The sequence below is a fragment of the Cryptomeria japonica genome, chromosome 1 (assembly GCF_030272615.1).
Source record: "Cryptomeria japonica chromosome 1, Sugi_1.0, whole genome shotgun sequence".
In the NCBI taxonomy this organism is placed as follows: domain Eukaryota; kingdom Viridiplantae; phylum Streptophyta; class Pinopsida; order Cupressales; family Cupressaceae; genus Cryptomeria; species Cryptomeria japonica.
In genome coordinates, this window is record NC_081405.1 from 117,684,174 (window position 1) to 117,697,611 (window position 13,438).

General features: G+C 39.3%; 1 protein-coding gene across 1 annotated transcript; it reads left to right on the forward strand.

Annotated features, from left to right (window-relative positions):
* Nucleotides 1-359: 359 nt before the first annotated feature.
* LOC131026820 (molybdate transporter 1) lies at nt 360-2,395 on the forward strand. The gene is given in 1 exon segment (XM_057956813.2): nt 360-2,395. A coding segment is annotated over 1 exon segment (1,488 nt). The 5' UTR covers nt 360-550; the 3' UTR covers nt 2,039-2,395.
* The last annotated feature ends 11,043 nt before the right edge of the window (nt 2,396-13,438 follow it).

The following is a 13,438-nucleotide window of genomic DNA, read 5'->3' on the forward strand; positions in this document are numbered from 1 at the left end:
CTTAAGCCTTCCCATGGGACCCTCCCCATAAGACCCCTTGTCTTATAATACACAAGTGCTATCAACATTATTGTAATATAAACATGAAGCTTATAATCTAAATTTAAAATAACTTTACAAATAACCTGAACAGAAAATATTATGTATATAATATATTTCTAAATTAAAAATATAAAGATATAATACACAATTTACATTATTTATTTACATTATTTAAATAAAGCATACAAAAATATAATACTAAACCCTAAAAAGTCAAACGAAACACCTGATATTTTCATGCATATCATATTATCATAGATGTCGATTTACCGCATGCAAATCAGAGTTTACATTAATGGAAATGGGTAGATTCCAGAGAAAGCATTTATTAATGATGCTAAATTCTCATTGGCCTTTGTCGGGTATGGGAAGCCAAAGAGCTGCTAAAACAACACAAGAGCCACCGAAAAGATGCCTCTACAACCATATATGAACTGATTGACACAACAGACCAGACACCAGAAAAGCTGCATTTCAAGCTTAGAATAGCTTTTGTAGCAACCCAGACATGCCAACAGAAATCCCGCAGCATGGAGATAGGGAAAGAGAGCCCAGTGATAGACAAGACACTGAAATAAGGACTTTTGGGTCTCGATTGAAAGGAAGATTCAAGGTCAAGCCTCATAGTTTATGGATAAGATTCAAGAGCAATCTGCAATGTAAAGCCAAATGGGCAGAAGTCAGTGGATCAATGGGCGATTTGGGCACCTTCATTCCCATTGTAATTGCCCTTACTCTGGTGAATGGCCTAGATTTAGGCACCACTCTCTTGTTCACAGGGATGTAAAACATCATAACAGGTTTGCTTTTTGGTGTTCCCATGCCAGTACAGCCCATGAAATCCATTGCTGCAGTGGCAATTAGTGAAGGGAAGCATTTGAGTATTCCGGAGATAATGGCAGCAGGAATCTGCACTGCAGGAATACTGTTTGGACTTGGAATTACAGGGCTAATGAGGTTAGTTTATTGGCTTATTCCCCTGCCTGTGGTCAGAGGGGTGCAACTCTCACAGGGCTTGGCCTTTGCATTCACAGCTGTGAAATACATAAGAAAAGAGCAGGATTTTGCAAAGGCAAAAGCTGGGGGTGCAAGGCCTTGGATGGGCTTGGATGGACTTTTATTAGCTCTTGTGTGTCTTATCTTCATACTGCTTGTAAACGGCTCTGGTGATGATGATGGTGACTCAAGCCAAAAGAGTGAGGAAATTCCACAGGTTTCAATCCCCATGGATGAGTCTGAGAATGCCCAAGTAAGGAAATCAGTCTGGAACTTCAAGGTATTACATGCAATTCCATCTGCGCTTATAGTTTTTGTGCTTGGTATTGTGCTTGCCATTGCTAGAAAACCTGAGGTTCTTAGACAGTTGAAATTGGGCCCATCCAAGCCTCATTTGATAAAAATCTCAAGACATGAGTGGAAGACAGGATTTGTCAGGGCTGCAATACCCCAAATACCTCTCTCTGTCCTCAACTCTGTGATTGCTGTCTGTAAATTATCCACAGATTTGTTTCCCAACAAGGATGTGACTGCAACTTGGGTGTCTGCGAGCGTTGGGCTGATGAATTTGGTGGGCTGTTGGTTTGGGGCTATGCCTGTCTGCCATGGAGCAGGTGGCCTTGCAGGGCAGTACAAATTTGGGGCTAGAAGCGGGGCATCTGTGGTATTTTTAGGAACTGCAAAACTGATCTTGAGTCTTCTTGTAGGGAATTCCTTGGTTAAAATACTGACCCAATTCCCCATTGGTTTGTTGGGTGTGTTGCTGCTCTTTTCAGGTATTGAGCTCGCCATGGCCTGCAGAGACATGAAATCTAAGAAGGATTCATTTGTCATGCTCATGTGCACAGCAGTTTCACTCACTGGTTCCAGTGCTGCCCTGGGATTTGGTTTTGGACTTGTTCTCTATGTAATTCTCAAATTGAGAGAGATGGAATTTTCACACTGCATGACCATTTTCCGATCATTGTTCAGCAGAAGAAATTTCTCTTACAAGACCTGAACAAGGTGATGGACACATGACAGGCATCAATTAGTAATTATTCTTGTTTAGATGTGTTATTAGAAGATGCTAGCACATAATGAGTTGATGAATCAATAATTGAGGTGATAGACACCAAATAGCAGCTTACTAAGTTTTGAAGTACCTTTCTATGGAAGTGTTGTCCTTTATGCCCTATTCAACTTCCTTCAAAGAGCTTCTCATTTGCTAAAGCAGACATAGTAGTCCCTGTCAAACACTGTGTGTACTTAATTAGCTGAAATGTGTAGATATAATTGTATTGGCAGTGTTTCACTACTATTAGTTGCTACTTCAGTGTAATTTCTCACTTTGGTATGTAAATATGTTCTTTACAGATGCTGAGACTGTTTTGCATATAACCACAATACTTCAATGGAAGCACATTACCCTTGAAAATATTGTATGACTGTTTTTGGCTTGGGAATAGGATCAGATTTGGTAATACATTCGTCATCATCATGTATGTTTGAGCTGAGACTAAAATGTAATGACAAAATAACACCATCTTTTAAATGTGTCATAAACTAGCATACTTTTAATTTCTATTTTGAGCTGATGAAGCTTAGGGTTCAAAAGCTAACATGTGCTTCGCATGACTGCTGAAAAATTCTTCAACAGGGGTATGCATAAGTGATAAGAGGCCAGGCAATTCCCAAAACTTGTGGATAGAACTCAATGCTAGCAGTAATCACTTCATATCCCTGAAAACTTACATTAAACAATTTTTTTATATCAACCGTTTAGAGTAGCTTTTGGCATTCAGCAGTACAACTAAGTGGCCAATTTTCTACAGCTTACAGCCTCCGTTTAACTTTTCAGGCAACATAGCCGTACTACTAGATGATAATTTGTACTACATAAGTTCTGCAAGATAGATTTTCCTTGATCTAGGCATATTCAAGTCTTAACTAGATTTTACTTGCATCCAAAAGGACTAGTTGTTTTCCATTTGGAAATGTGAATAGAATTGCTTATAGCATATTCAAGATCATACTTACAACTCTCAGATAATTAGTGAATTTAAATAGGTGTCATCTGATTAGTGCTCTTGGGAAGTTGAAGATGATCTTTTGCTTCCCAAACCCACCTCATCAGTATGATGCAACACAAGCAAGATGACAAGCCCTAAGTTCCAAGAACAGAAGATGGTAATATGATATTATCCATATGAAGAGCATTAGAGAACTGAGAACTCACCCCACATGAATTTATGTTCTTAAATTTTTTTAAATGATGCCTGTATTTTTATTTTGCAGAACGCATCTTGTTTGGTTAATCCTTGTATGGTATTCGATGTTTGGGAGTATCCCAAAATAAACTTTAAGTAATCCAGGTTAGAATGAATGTTATCAGAATCTTAAAGCAAGACAAGTGATTCATAAGAATTTTACCTAGGTGCAGCGAGTACTTCATTGAAATCAGCAAATACAACAAGTTTTCTCCATCAGTAATATACAAAACTTGTCCTTGAAATTTTTGGAGAGCAACTTATTGAAGCAATTTCAATCATATGACAGGCCATTCTTTTCCTGATTATCTACGAACCAACTAACTAAAGTAGTCAACAATTGGTTCTATTCATCAATTTTTCATGAACATCTCACCAAAACCAAGCACATAATTGGTACTAATCTATTTCCTTGTGCAAGGGGTGCCAATATAATATCACAAACTATAAGATCTTGATGTTTTCTTAATTGATTTTTTTCAGATAATTCTGTCTGTGAGATTAGCCTGTTGAATGTTTGGCTGAGGTTCTTAATCCATCATTAGAGCTTATCATTTAATATATTATCGAGTTAAATCTTTAAGGTTTTCATAGGCAACATTTATCCTGATCAGTGTTATATTCTCTTCCCTGTCACATTTCAGGTCTTAAATTCTAGACCTCGTAGAATTGGAAGTTACTCATTTTCCCCAAGCACTATTTCCCAGATCCTTGCTGATTTCATGCCATTCATCATACCCAAAACAAAATCAATAGTAGCGATAAACTTCTTGTTTAACTAATGACAATGGTCTAGCTAGGAAGAACTCCCATTGGAAAAATAAGAAAGAAAACATCTTTAGACGAAGATATAAGATAGCAGCAAAATTGATTAAGTGTCCGCTCTGAATTAGCAAAGATTAACTTGATCGGTCTACAAGGATAAGGAGGAGCTTTGGCTTGACAAAGCCATACACATGCAAAAACACCTCAATTGGTCAATTGTATGGAAGGAAAAGAGGTAACCTTAAGAGAATAATAGTGCTAACTAGGTTATCTGGAGCTAATCTTAAGAGAAGAACGTTTCTAGTTAGATTATAAATTAATATAAATTAGTGATAACCTTAAGAGAAGAACAATGCTAGTTAGATTACATAAACTAAATTAATATCAATAGAATAACAACAACAACAAAAAATACATAATGAACATAAAGTTTATCTTGGGAAATTCATATGAGAAAAATAAGAACACTGCTCTAGAATATTATTTGAACAAGAGATTAGAATACATAGAGATTTTAGACACATGTTAAATAAAGACTTCAACCTATGCCTAGTGCAATTTAAATTGCATGCACTTGTAAATAAAAAACCAAACTCAAAACCATATCTAAATATTTGATTTATAGGCAAGGAGCAAACCATGAAACCAAGATTGATTTCAAAACCATGTGACCAAAAACATTAGCTCTCCCGCCAGGAGAATTTGAAACCGCAACTCCCGCCTGGTTCTCTCGCCTGCACCCCTACTGCTGCTCTCCCATCGGATCGGATCGAGCGATGGTCAATCCTGTGCGTGCTGGTCCATCTTGGGCTTCGGTGGTTGTTGGTGGCTCTCACCCTAACTCTGCTCGGGTTTCAAGGTCTCCCTCTTCATTTTTATGCAAAGGGGATGGATTAGGGTTTATCCCTATCTCCTGCGCCGCCTCTATCAATGTCAATGAGGTGTTTGAACGGGAAATAGAGAACAACGTGAAGATTTTCATGGAGCATAGTATTATCTGTAGATTCAAGGGTATCAGGCTCAGCCTACCGGAATTGCATAATTGGATCTCCCAACACTGGGATCCTCTCATTTCTAGTATTATTCACATTTTCCCTATGGCTAAAGGTTTATTTGTTGCTAAATTTGAGAATGCTAAGGATAGTAGAAAAAACATGTGCAAAACCTTTTTCTATGAGAAAGATAAAATGTCGCTTTTGGCCAAACCTTGGCACTCTGATTTTAACCCCCTTTTTTTGAGAAGTTCAACAAAAATTCGGTTTGGGTTAGGCTTCCTTACCTTCCTCTCCATTTGTGGTTTGATTCTCTCTTTGAGGAGATTGATGATGTTATTGGGAGCTTCATTATGGTGGATAATGACTCCTTTGAGCTTTACCATACTACTTTTGCTCGCATTCTGGTTGAGCTAGACATTTCTAAGGGACTGCCAGCTGAGATTGCCATTAATTCCTCTTTTGGCAGTTGGGTTGAATATTTGGATTACGAAGGTATTCCTTTCAGGTTGCGTAGATGCTTTAAAATCGGCAATGCGGCTAGGAATTGTGGGCTTGAGAAGAAAAATCATGTTGCCTCATGGTGGTCGGGGGCTTCTTACCGGCATTACACGATTAAAAAATCTTTGAAGACTTCTAAAGAGTCGTTGGATGTTAGGGTTTCTACTTTGGCTGGGTCGGATTCTTTATTTGTAATGAATTCTTTGGACACCACTACGGATGTTCCTGTGATTAAAGATGTTGTTATACAGGTTGTTGTTGTCTCTTCTATTGAAAATGGTTTGTTGTCTCCTACCCCGCCGGCTGCTTCACAAACTGTTGGCACAACTTCTGCCCCATCTGTTGGTTGTGATCTTGTGTGCGTGTCGGTTGTTGCTCTCTCTACTGACACTCTTTTTTCCAGTCCGAAAAAATCAGCGCTAGGCCCGTTAGATTGGACAGTTGTGGCAGCTAAAGTTGAAGATGGATGGATTACTATAAAGGAGAAGCATTCAAAGACATCCAAGCCTTCTTTTGATATGACTCTTCGTTCCCACAAGGCCAATTGCAAATCTTGAGGATCCTTGTAGTTGGTTGTTTGGGCTGGTTTTACTGGCCCTTTCTTTGTATGGGTAGCATGTTGTCTTTAGGGGTAGCCCTTGTTTTTTTGGTTGTTCTATCTAGCTGGGCTTTCAATGCTTTATTTATTTTATAATCTGATGTAAAGGGTTTTGGGGTCCCTTCAAAACCTTCTTTTCACTTAATCAAAAAGATTAGCTCTAATCCAAGGGTCAAACTAGTTGAACTAGATCCATGTGCCCCACCACATGAATGCACTTACCAACCTACATCCCAAGGCAAGCCTTGATTACACACTCTCTCTTGAGCCTCTTGTTAGATTATGCAAGAAGCAAGAAGTGATAACCAAGCCAAGATCTAATGGACCAGTCATAGATCACATGCAACTCCACTTGACAAATGATTGAAGATCAGAATAGTAGAATTGAGAGAAATCTAAAACGAGAGAAAATAGAGACAAAGCAAGAGAAATTAGAGAATACACTAGATACTCTCACTAAGCTATATCACTATACTACTAATAATATTGTACATATAGCAAAATAAGGGGAAATACATCCAAGAGGTGCATTAACTCCTATTTCCCATAAAAGGTGGGAGGTTCTACCTACTTGTTAAATGCCAAAACATGTGGCATAACCTCCTTATAAGAAGACAGAAAATGAGTTATGAAAGGTGGCACATAAAGCTAAAAGAGGGTCAGAAACCTAACTAACCCATAACCTACTTAGATAAAGAAAAAATAGTGGGTGTGAGAGGTAGCACAACAAGCCAAAAGAGGGTGTCTAACTCAACTACCCATGTGTGGGAGATTGACACATGTATCTGATGTATTTCACCATGTGTCCTCATATTAATCACTCCTAATAAGCTTGAGCAAGCTTAAATAATAGGTGTAGGAAAAACAAATACACTCTAATATGAGAAAAAATATAAAAACCTACACTAACACCCCCCTTAAGTGTAGCTTAGGTGGGTGAAAATATGGGTCCTGACAAATAAAGCCAAGTTAGGTACCCATGTACATGGAGGTCCCCCTCAAAAGAAGAAGACCCCTATTTGATAACCTCTAAATATAGAGAGAAAATGAAAAACGAAAAAGCCCCTCTTGAAGTAGACACCTATCACACCCGAATTAAAGTTGTCACATGAAGGAATTTTCAGCGGTTTGGTGAAGATGACCGCAATCTACTCTGATGTAGAAAAATACTTAAAAGTAATGGTGTCTTCCTAAATCAACTCCCACATGTAGTGCATTTGTATCTCAATGTGTTTCGTCCTCTAATGATGAACAAGATTTCTTGTGATCGGTATTGCACTTTGATTATCACAAAATATGATTGTAGCCTTTCCAAATGGAATACCAAATGAATATTTTGAAGCCAAATAGCCTCAATGGTTGCATTAACTGACATTTGATACTCAACCTATGTCAATGAAAGAGTTATTGCAAACTGGTTCTTCCTCAACCAACAAACTAGACCAAAACTAAGTGAGAAGCAATACCCAGAAGTAGACTTGTGATCTTGAGAACCACCTATTCAATTTGAATCTATGTGTCCCACCAAGTCAATAACCACACCTGTTGCATATTGAATCCCATAATTGTGAGTACCCTGAATGTAGTGGAGGATCCACTTAGTTGCTTTCCAATGCAACTCATGTGGCTCCTACATGGATTGATAGATCAAGCTCATAGTATATGAAATGTTAGGTCTCTTATGAGTAAAGTAGATGAAACTCTCAACAAGTTGTTGATATAAAGTGTCATCAACCAGGGGTGAAGAGAAGTTAGCCTCAAGTTTGATCCCTTATAGAAACAAAGTCGATGCAAGCTTGTAACCAATCATGTGAAATATAGATAGCATATCAAGTGTATACTTGGATTGTCCAAAGAAGATACCTAAAGATGAGTGAGTCATCTCAATCCCTAAGAAGTAATTCCAAAGACCCAAGTCTAACATCAAAAATGTATTATGTAGAATAGTTTTCACTACCTTGATAGTGGATGAGTGACTCCTTATGACCAACAAGTTATTAACATGGAGAACCAAAAATGTGAGAGTTTAATCCTGTTGCAGATTGTATATGTTTGGAGAATGGCATTGAGAAAAAATAACTATTAGAAGGAAGGAGTCCATATTGGAATACCAAGCCCAACAAGCTTGTTTGAGGCCAAAGAGAAACTTTCAAAGTCAACACACATGTGATGGATTCTAAACAAACCCATGTGCTTGCTCCATGTATATTTCCTCCTAAAGGTCGCCATGAAGAAATGCGCTATGCACATCCACCTAATGAACTTCACAATGATGGCTTGCAACTATAGAAAGGACTAGTCAGATGGAATTCATCTTACCAACTGGTGGCAAAGTCTTAGAGCAGTCAATCCTAAGAACTTGGGATAATCCTTTTGCTACCAAGTAAGCCTTATGCTTATCAACCAACCCATCTACTACAAATTTTGTTTGATGGATCCACTTGCATCAAACAAGTTTCCTTCCCTTAGGAAGAGGGACAAGATCTCGTGTGTGATTCTTTTCCAAGGAATTAAACTCTTTTTGCATTGCACCATCCCACTCAGAAATTCTTGAAGCTTCTAAAAAAGAGTGTGGATCAAAAGTTGAAGCAACGAAGAGATGTGGAGCTTGCTGAAATTGTGACCTTGTTCTTCTAATATCTGATGTATCACCAACCCAATCACCTGTTGAATCAAATGTTCAACAAGCCCAAAGAGGTATTGAGGCTGGAGAGTATGAAGGAGAGCCATTAACCTCTAAATAATGACTTGAAGAGGAATGTGAATCCTCATCATCATTGTCACCATTTGAAATGGAGGAAGAAGAATCATCATCAAAATTGGAGGATTAAGATCCTCTGAGGAACTATCATCTTGATGAAATGTCTCCAGTTGGATTGAGAAATGGTAGGAGAACTAAAAGACCTCTCTTCAAAATGAAGACTCTTCTCAATGAACAACTCATTAGTGGTGGGATGGAACATCCTCTAGCCTTTGACATCATCTGGATACCCAACAAATATGAAAGGCTTGCTCTATGGATCTATAGCCTTGCATTTATTAATTGGGATGTGAGCCCATGCAAGAGAACCAAACACTCTAAAGTGCTTAAATGTGTGTTTCCAACTAATACAAGCTTGAAAAGGAATTACGAGCATGTACACCAAGATGGGACACAAAAAGTGGCCACATGCCCAAATACCCAAAAATGAGCAAAACAAATTCAAATACCACATAGGTGTTATGGCTCAAAAAAATTGAACCACAATATGTACGTGTTTTTTTAATCAAAAGCACGCTCACGTTTTTTGAATCAAAAACATGCTTTTGTTTTTTAACATTCAAAACACGTAGGTGTTTTTATGAGAGAAAAATGCGTACATGTTTTGTTGATTTGAAGTTATAAAAAAAGCATGCTCATGCTCATGTGTTTAGATCCACAAAACATGTACGCATTTTGAATGTTAATTCCTTTGTCCTCCCCTTAAATTTTTTCATCAAGACATATACTTAAAATATAATATTTGAGTCTCACTTAAAATTTAATTTATATTCTATGTATATATTGGCAAGATGCTTGAGAATGGTTTCAGATCTCTAGGTGACATAATACAAAATCTAGATTTTAGGAGCTGATAATTTTTTAGACAGTCAAAATTCAATTATCAACATGCTCCTATCATCATTCTCTTGCTATTTTTCTATCTTACGCTCTTTATCTTCCCCAAGATGTAGACCTATCTATTTCCCTATCACCCGTATCCCCCCTCTCTACCTCTCTCTATCTCACTCTCTCCCCAAAATCCAAATCTTATAATTTCTCATACTTAGTCAAATTTAAATAATCATCTAGCTCCTATCATCATTCTCTCTTTATATCCATTTTATTCTCTTTCTCTCCCTCGATCTCTAGACCTATCTCCCTCCCAATCACTCTCCATCTCCCCCTCTTTCCCCCTCTCTCTATTTCGCTCTCTCCTCTCTCCCCAAGCTCTAAACCTATCTCTCACCCTTCAATCTACTCTCTACCTCTCCTCTCTTCTCTACCCACCTCACACACATTCTCTCCTCTTTGTCTCCCCTCTCTCCCCCTCTCCACATCTCTCTCCTTCCCTCTCTCTAATTATCTCTATCTCCTCTCTACCTCTCCCTATGTAAATCCTCTCTCTACCTCTATTTCTCTACATACCCCTTCCTCTCTCTCTCCCTTTCTCTTTGTCTCACCCTTCCATGCTCCCTCTCCACTTATTTATCTCTCACCCTTTCCTTCTCTACTTATGTCTATCTCTCCTCTCCTTCTCTCTACATACCTCTACCTCCCCCCCTCCCTCCCTTCCTCCCTCCTTCCCTCCCTATTTCTCTTTATCTCACTCTCTTTGTTTACCCTAAGATGTATATCTATCTCTCTCCCTATCACTCTCCCTCTCCCCTCTCTTTCACTCACTCCTCTCCCCCTTGAGATTTGCACAAATCTCCCTCCCTCCTTCCCTCTCTATTTATCTCTCTCTCTCTCTCTCTCTCTCTCTCTCTCTCTCTCTCTCTCTCTCTCTCTCTCTCTCTCTCTCTCTCTCCATACCTCCCCATCACTCCCTCCTTCCCCACTCTCTCTCCTCTTCTATCTCTATTTATATCTATCTCCCTCTCACTCTCTCTATAAATACCTCTCCCTCCTTCCCTACCCACCTCTATTTCTTTATGTACATTTTTCTCCCACCCTCTCGTTTCCTCTCTACCTATCCATCTATCTCATCTCCCTTTCTCTCTTTATCTCCTCTCTCTCTCTATCCATCTCTCTCCTCTCTTACTCTGTTTATCTCCCTTCTCCCTCTTTCTATCTACCTATCCTTCCATCCCTCTCTACTTTTTATCTCCTCTCACTCTCTACCTCCTTCCTTATACTACTCTTTATCTCACCTCACTCTCCCTACCTCTCACTCCCTCCCTCTCAATCTCTCTTACCTACATATATTTGCGTCTCGGCCTCCCTCTATCTCTTTCTCCTTCCCTCAATACTTGTCTCTATCTAACCTCCCTCTCTCTACATACCTCTTCTTCCCTCTCTACATACCTCTTAGGTTCCCTCCCTCACTCCAACTCCCCCTCTCCAATTATGTCTATCTCATGTCTCTCTATATCTCTCCTTCTCTCTCCACATCTCTCTATCTATCTCCCCCATCTAAACTTATCTCTCTCTCTCTCTCTCTCTCTCTCTCTCTCTCTCTCTCTCTCTCTCTCTCTCTCTCTCTCTCTCTCTCTCTCTCTCTCTCTCTCTCTCTCTCTCTCTCTCTCTCTCTCTCTCTCTCTCTCTCTCTGTTTCTCTACATATATCTCCCTCCCTGCAAGAACTCGATTTCTCCCCCTCCCTCTATCTCTCGAGCCTTCCCTTGCCACTTCTATCAATCTCATATCTCTCTCCCCACTCTCCCTTCATAATTCTCCCTCTCTACCTCTCTCTCAACCTACATCTATCTCCCTCCCTATCCCTCCCTCTCTACCTCTCTCTCAACCTACATATCTCTCCCTCCCTACCTATTTCTCTACCTCTCTCTCTTTGCTTTTCTCTCTACTTATCTCTATCTACCTACCTCTCCCTCACTCCATCCATACTCTATTCATCTACATTCCTCACCCTCTTTCCTTCCACATTTAGTTATACTATCTCTTTCTCTATCTCACCTCTCTCTCTCCTTCACTCTATACTTATCGATAGAGGTAGATGGAAAGAGAGAGATAGAGAGGTGAGAGACCTAGAGAGAGAGAGAGAGAGAAGGGGGGGTTCTAATGAGATAGGAGGGAGGGAGAGACTTGGAGGGGAGAGATAGAGATGTGTGTGTGTGTGTGTGTGTGTGTGTGTGTGAGAGAGAGAGAGAGAGAGAGATATAAAAGACTGAGGGGGAAAGGGAAGGATTAATAGAGAGGGACAAAGGTAGATGTGAGAGATCTAGAGAGAATGGTGAGAGATATAGAGCGGAGTGAGAAATGTGTGTAATGAGATAGAGAGGGAAAGGTGGAGAGGTAAAAAGGGAGGGATGGAGAGACTTGGAGTGGGGAGAGATAGAGAGGTGAGAGAGAAGAGAGAGAGGGGGAAAGGGGAGGGGAGAGAGAGAGAGAGAGAGAGAGAGAGAGAGAGAGAGAGAGAGAGAGAGAGAGAGAGAGAGAGAGAGAGAGAGAGAGATAAAAGAGAGAAGAGATGGAGGGGAAAGGGGATGATCAATAGAGAGGGACACATGGATAGAGGTAGGGAGGTGAGAGACCTAGAGGGGGAGAGAGAGAGAGAGAGAGAGAGAGAGAGAGAGAGAGAGAGAGAGGACGGAAAGTGGAGAGGTAAAGAGGAAGGGAGGGGGAGACCTAAAGAGGTGAGAGAGAAGAGGGAAGGAGATATGGGGTAAGGAAGAATGGAGAGGAAGATAGTAGGAGTAAGGAGGGAGTGAAGGAGAGGTAGAGAGGGAGAAGTTGAGAGACTTGAGAGGGGAGAGGGAGGTGAGAGGGAGGGAGAAAGGAAAGGATCGATAAAGAGGCATGAAGGGAGATAGGTAGAGAGCTTAGAGAGGGGAAGAGAGAGGTGAGAGACCTAGATGAGGAGAGAGAGAGAGAGAGAGAGAGAGAGAGAGAGAGAGAGAGAGAGAGAGAGAGAGAGTTATTTATTACTTGATTCATTAGGGTTAATTCGGGTTTATAAACCTAAATTAATGCTATAAAACTTAATACATAACCCTAGCAAACCCTAATAACACTAATAAACGCTAATTAAACTTGATAATTCTTAATAAACCCTTATATACCCCAATCTTGATAAGCCTAAATAAATCCTAAACCCAAATAATTCCTAATTAACTCAATAATTCACCTTTAATACCTCTTTATGGTATCTATTGGACTCTAAAATACAATTGCTAGTAATAAAAACATATAATAAGACACTTCTAGAAGTGCAATATCCTCACAACAAAATATAAAATACAATTAGATTTATCATATTTCCACAATCCATGTTGTTGATTACAAATTGTTTTCTAGATTTGACTGTTTAAGAATTTTTCTCCTACAACTGTTCTTTCATCCTAATGATGTTTCACAAAGTGTGACCCGAAACATCGATGCAAAAATTCTTACACAGTCAAATCCATAAAATACAATTGCTAATAATAGAAACATATAACAAGAAGACACTTTTAAAAGTGAAATATCCTTCCAACAAAATCCAAAGAACACTTTTAACCATGAAATATCCTTACAACAAAATCCAAGAAAATATAGAGTCATATACGCCTTGAGTCAAAATAAAAGCTTTTACAATTGCTTAGGATAGGAACAAA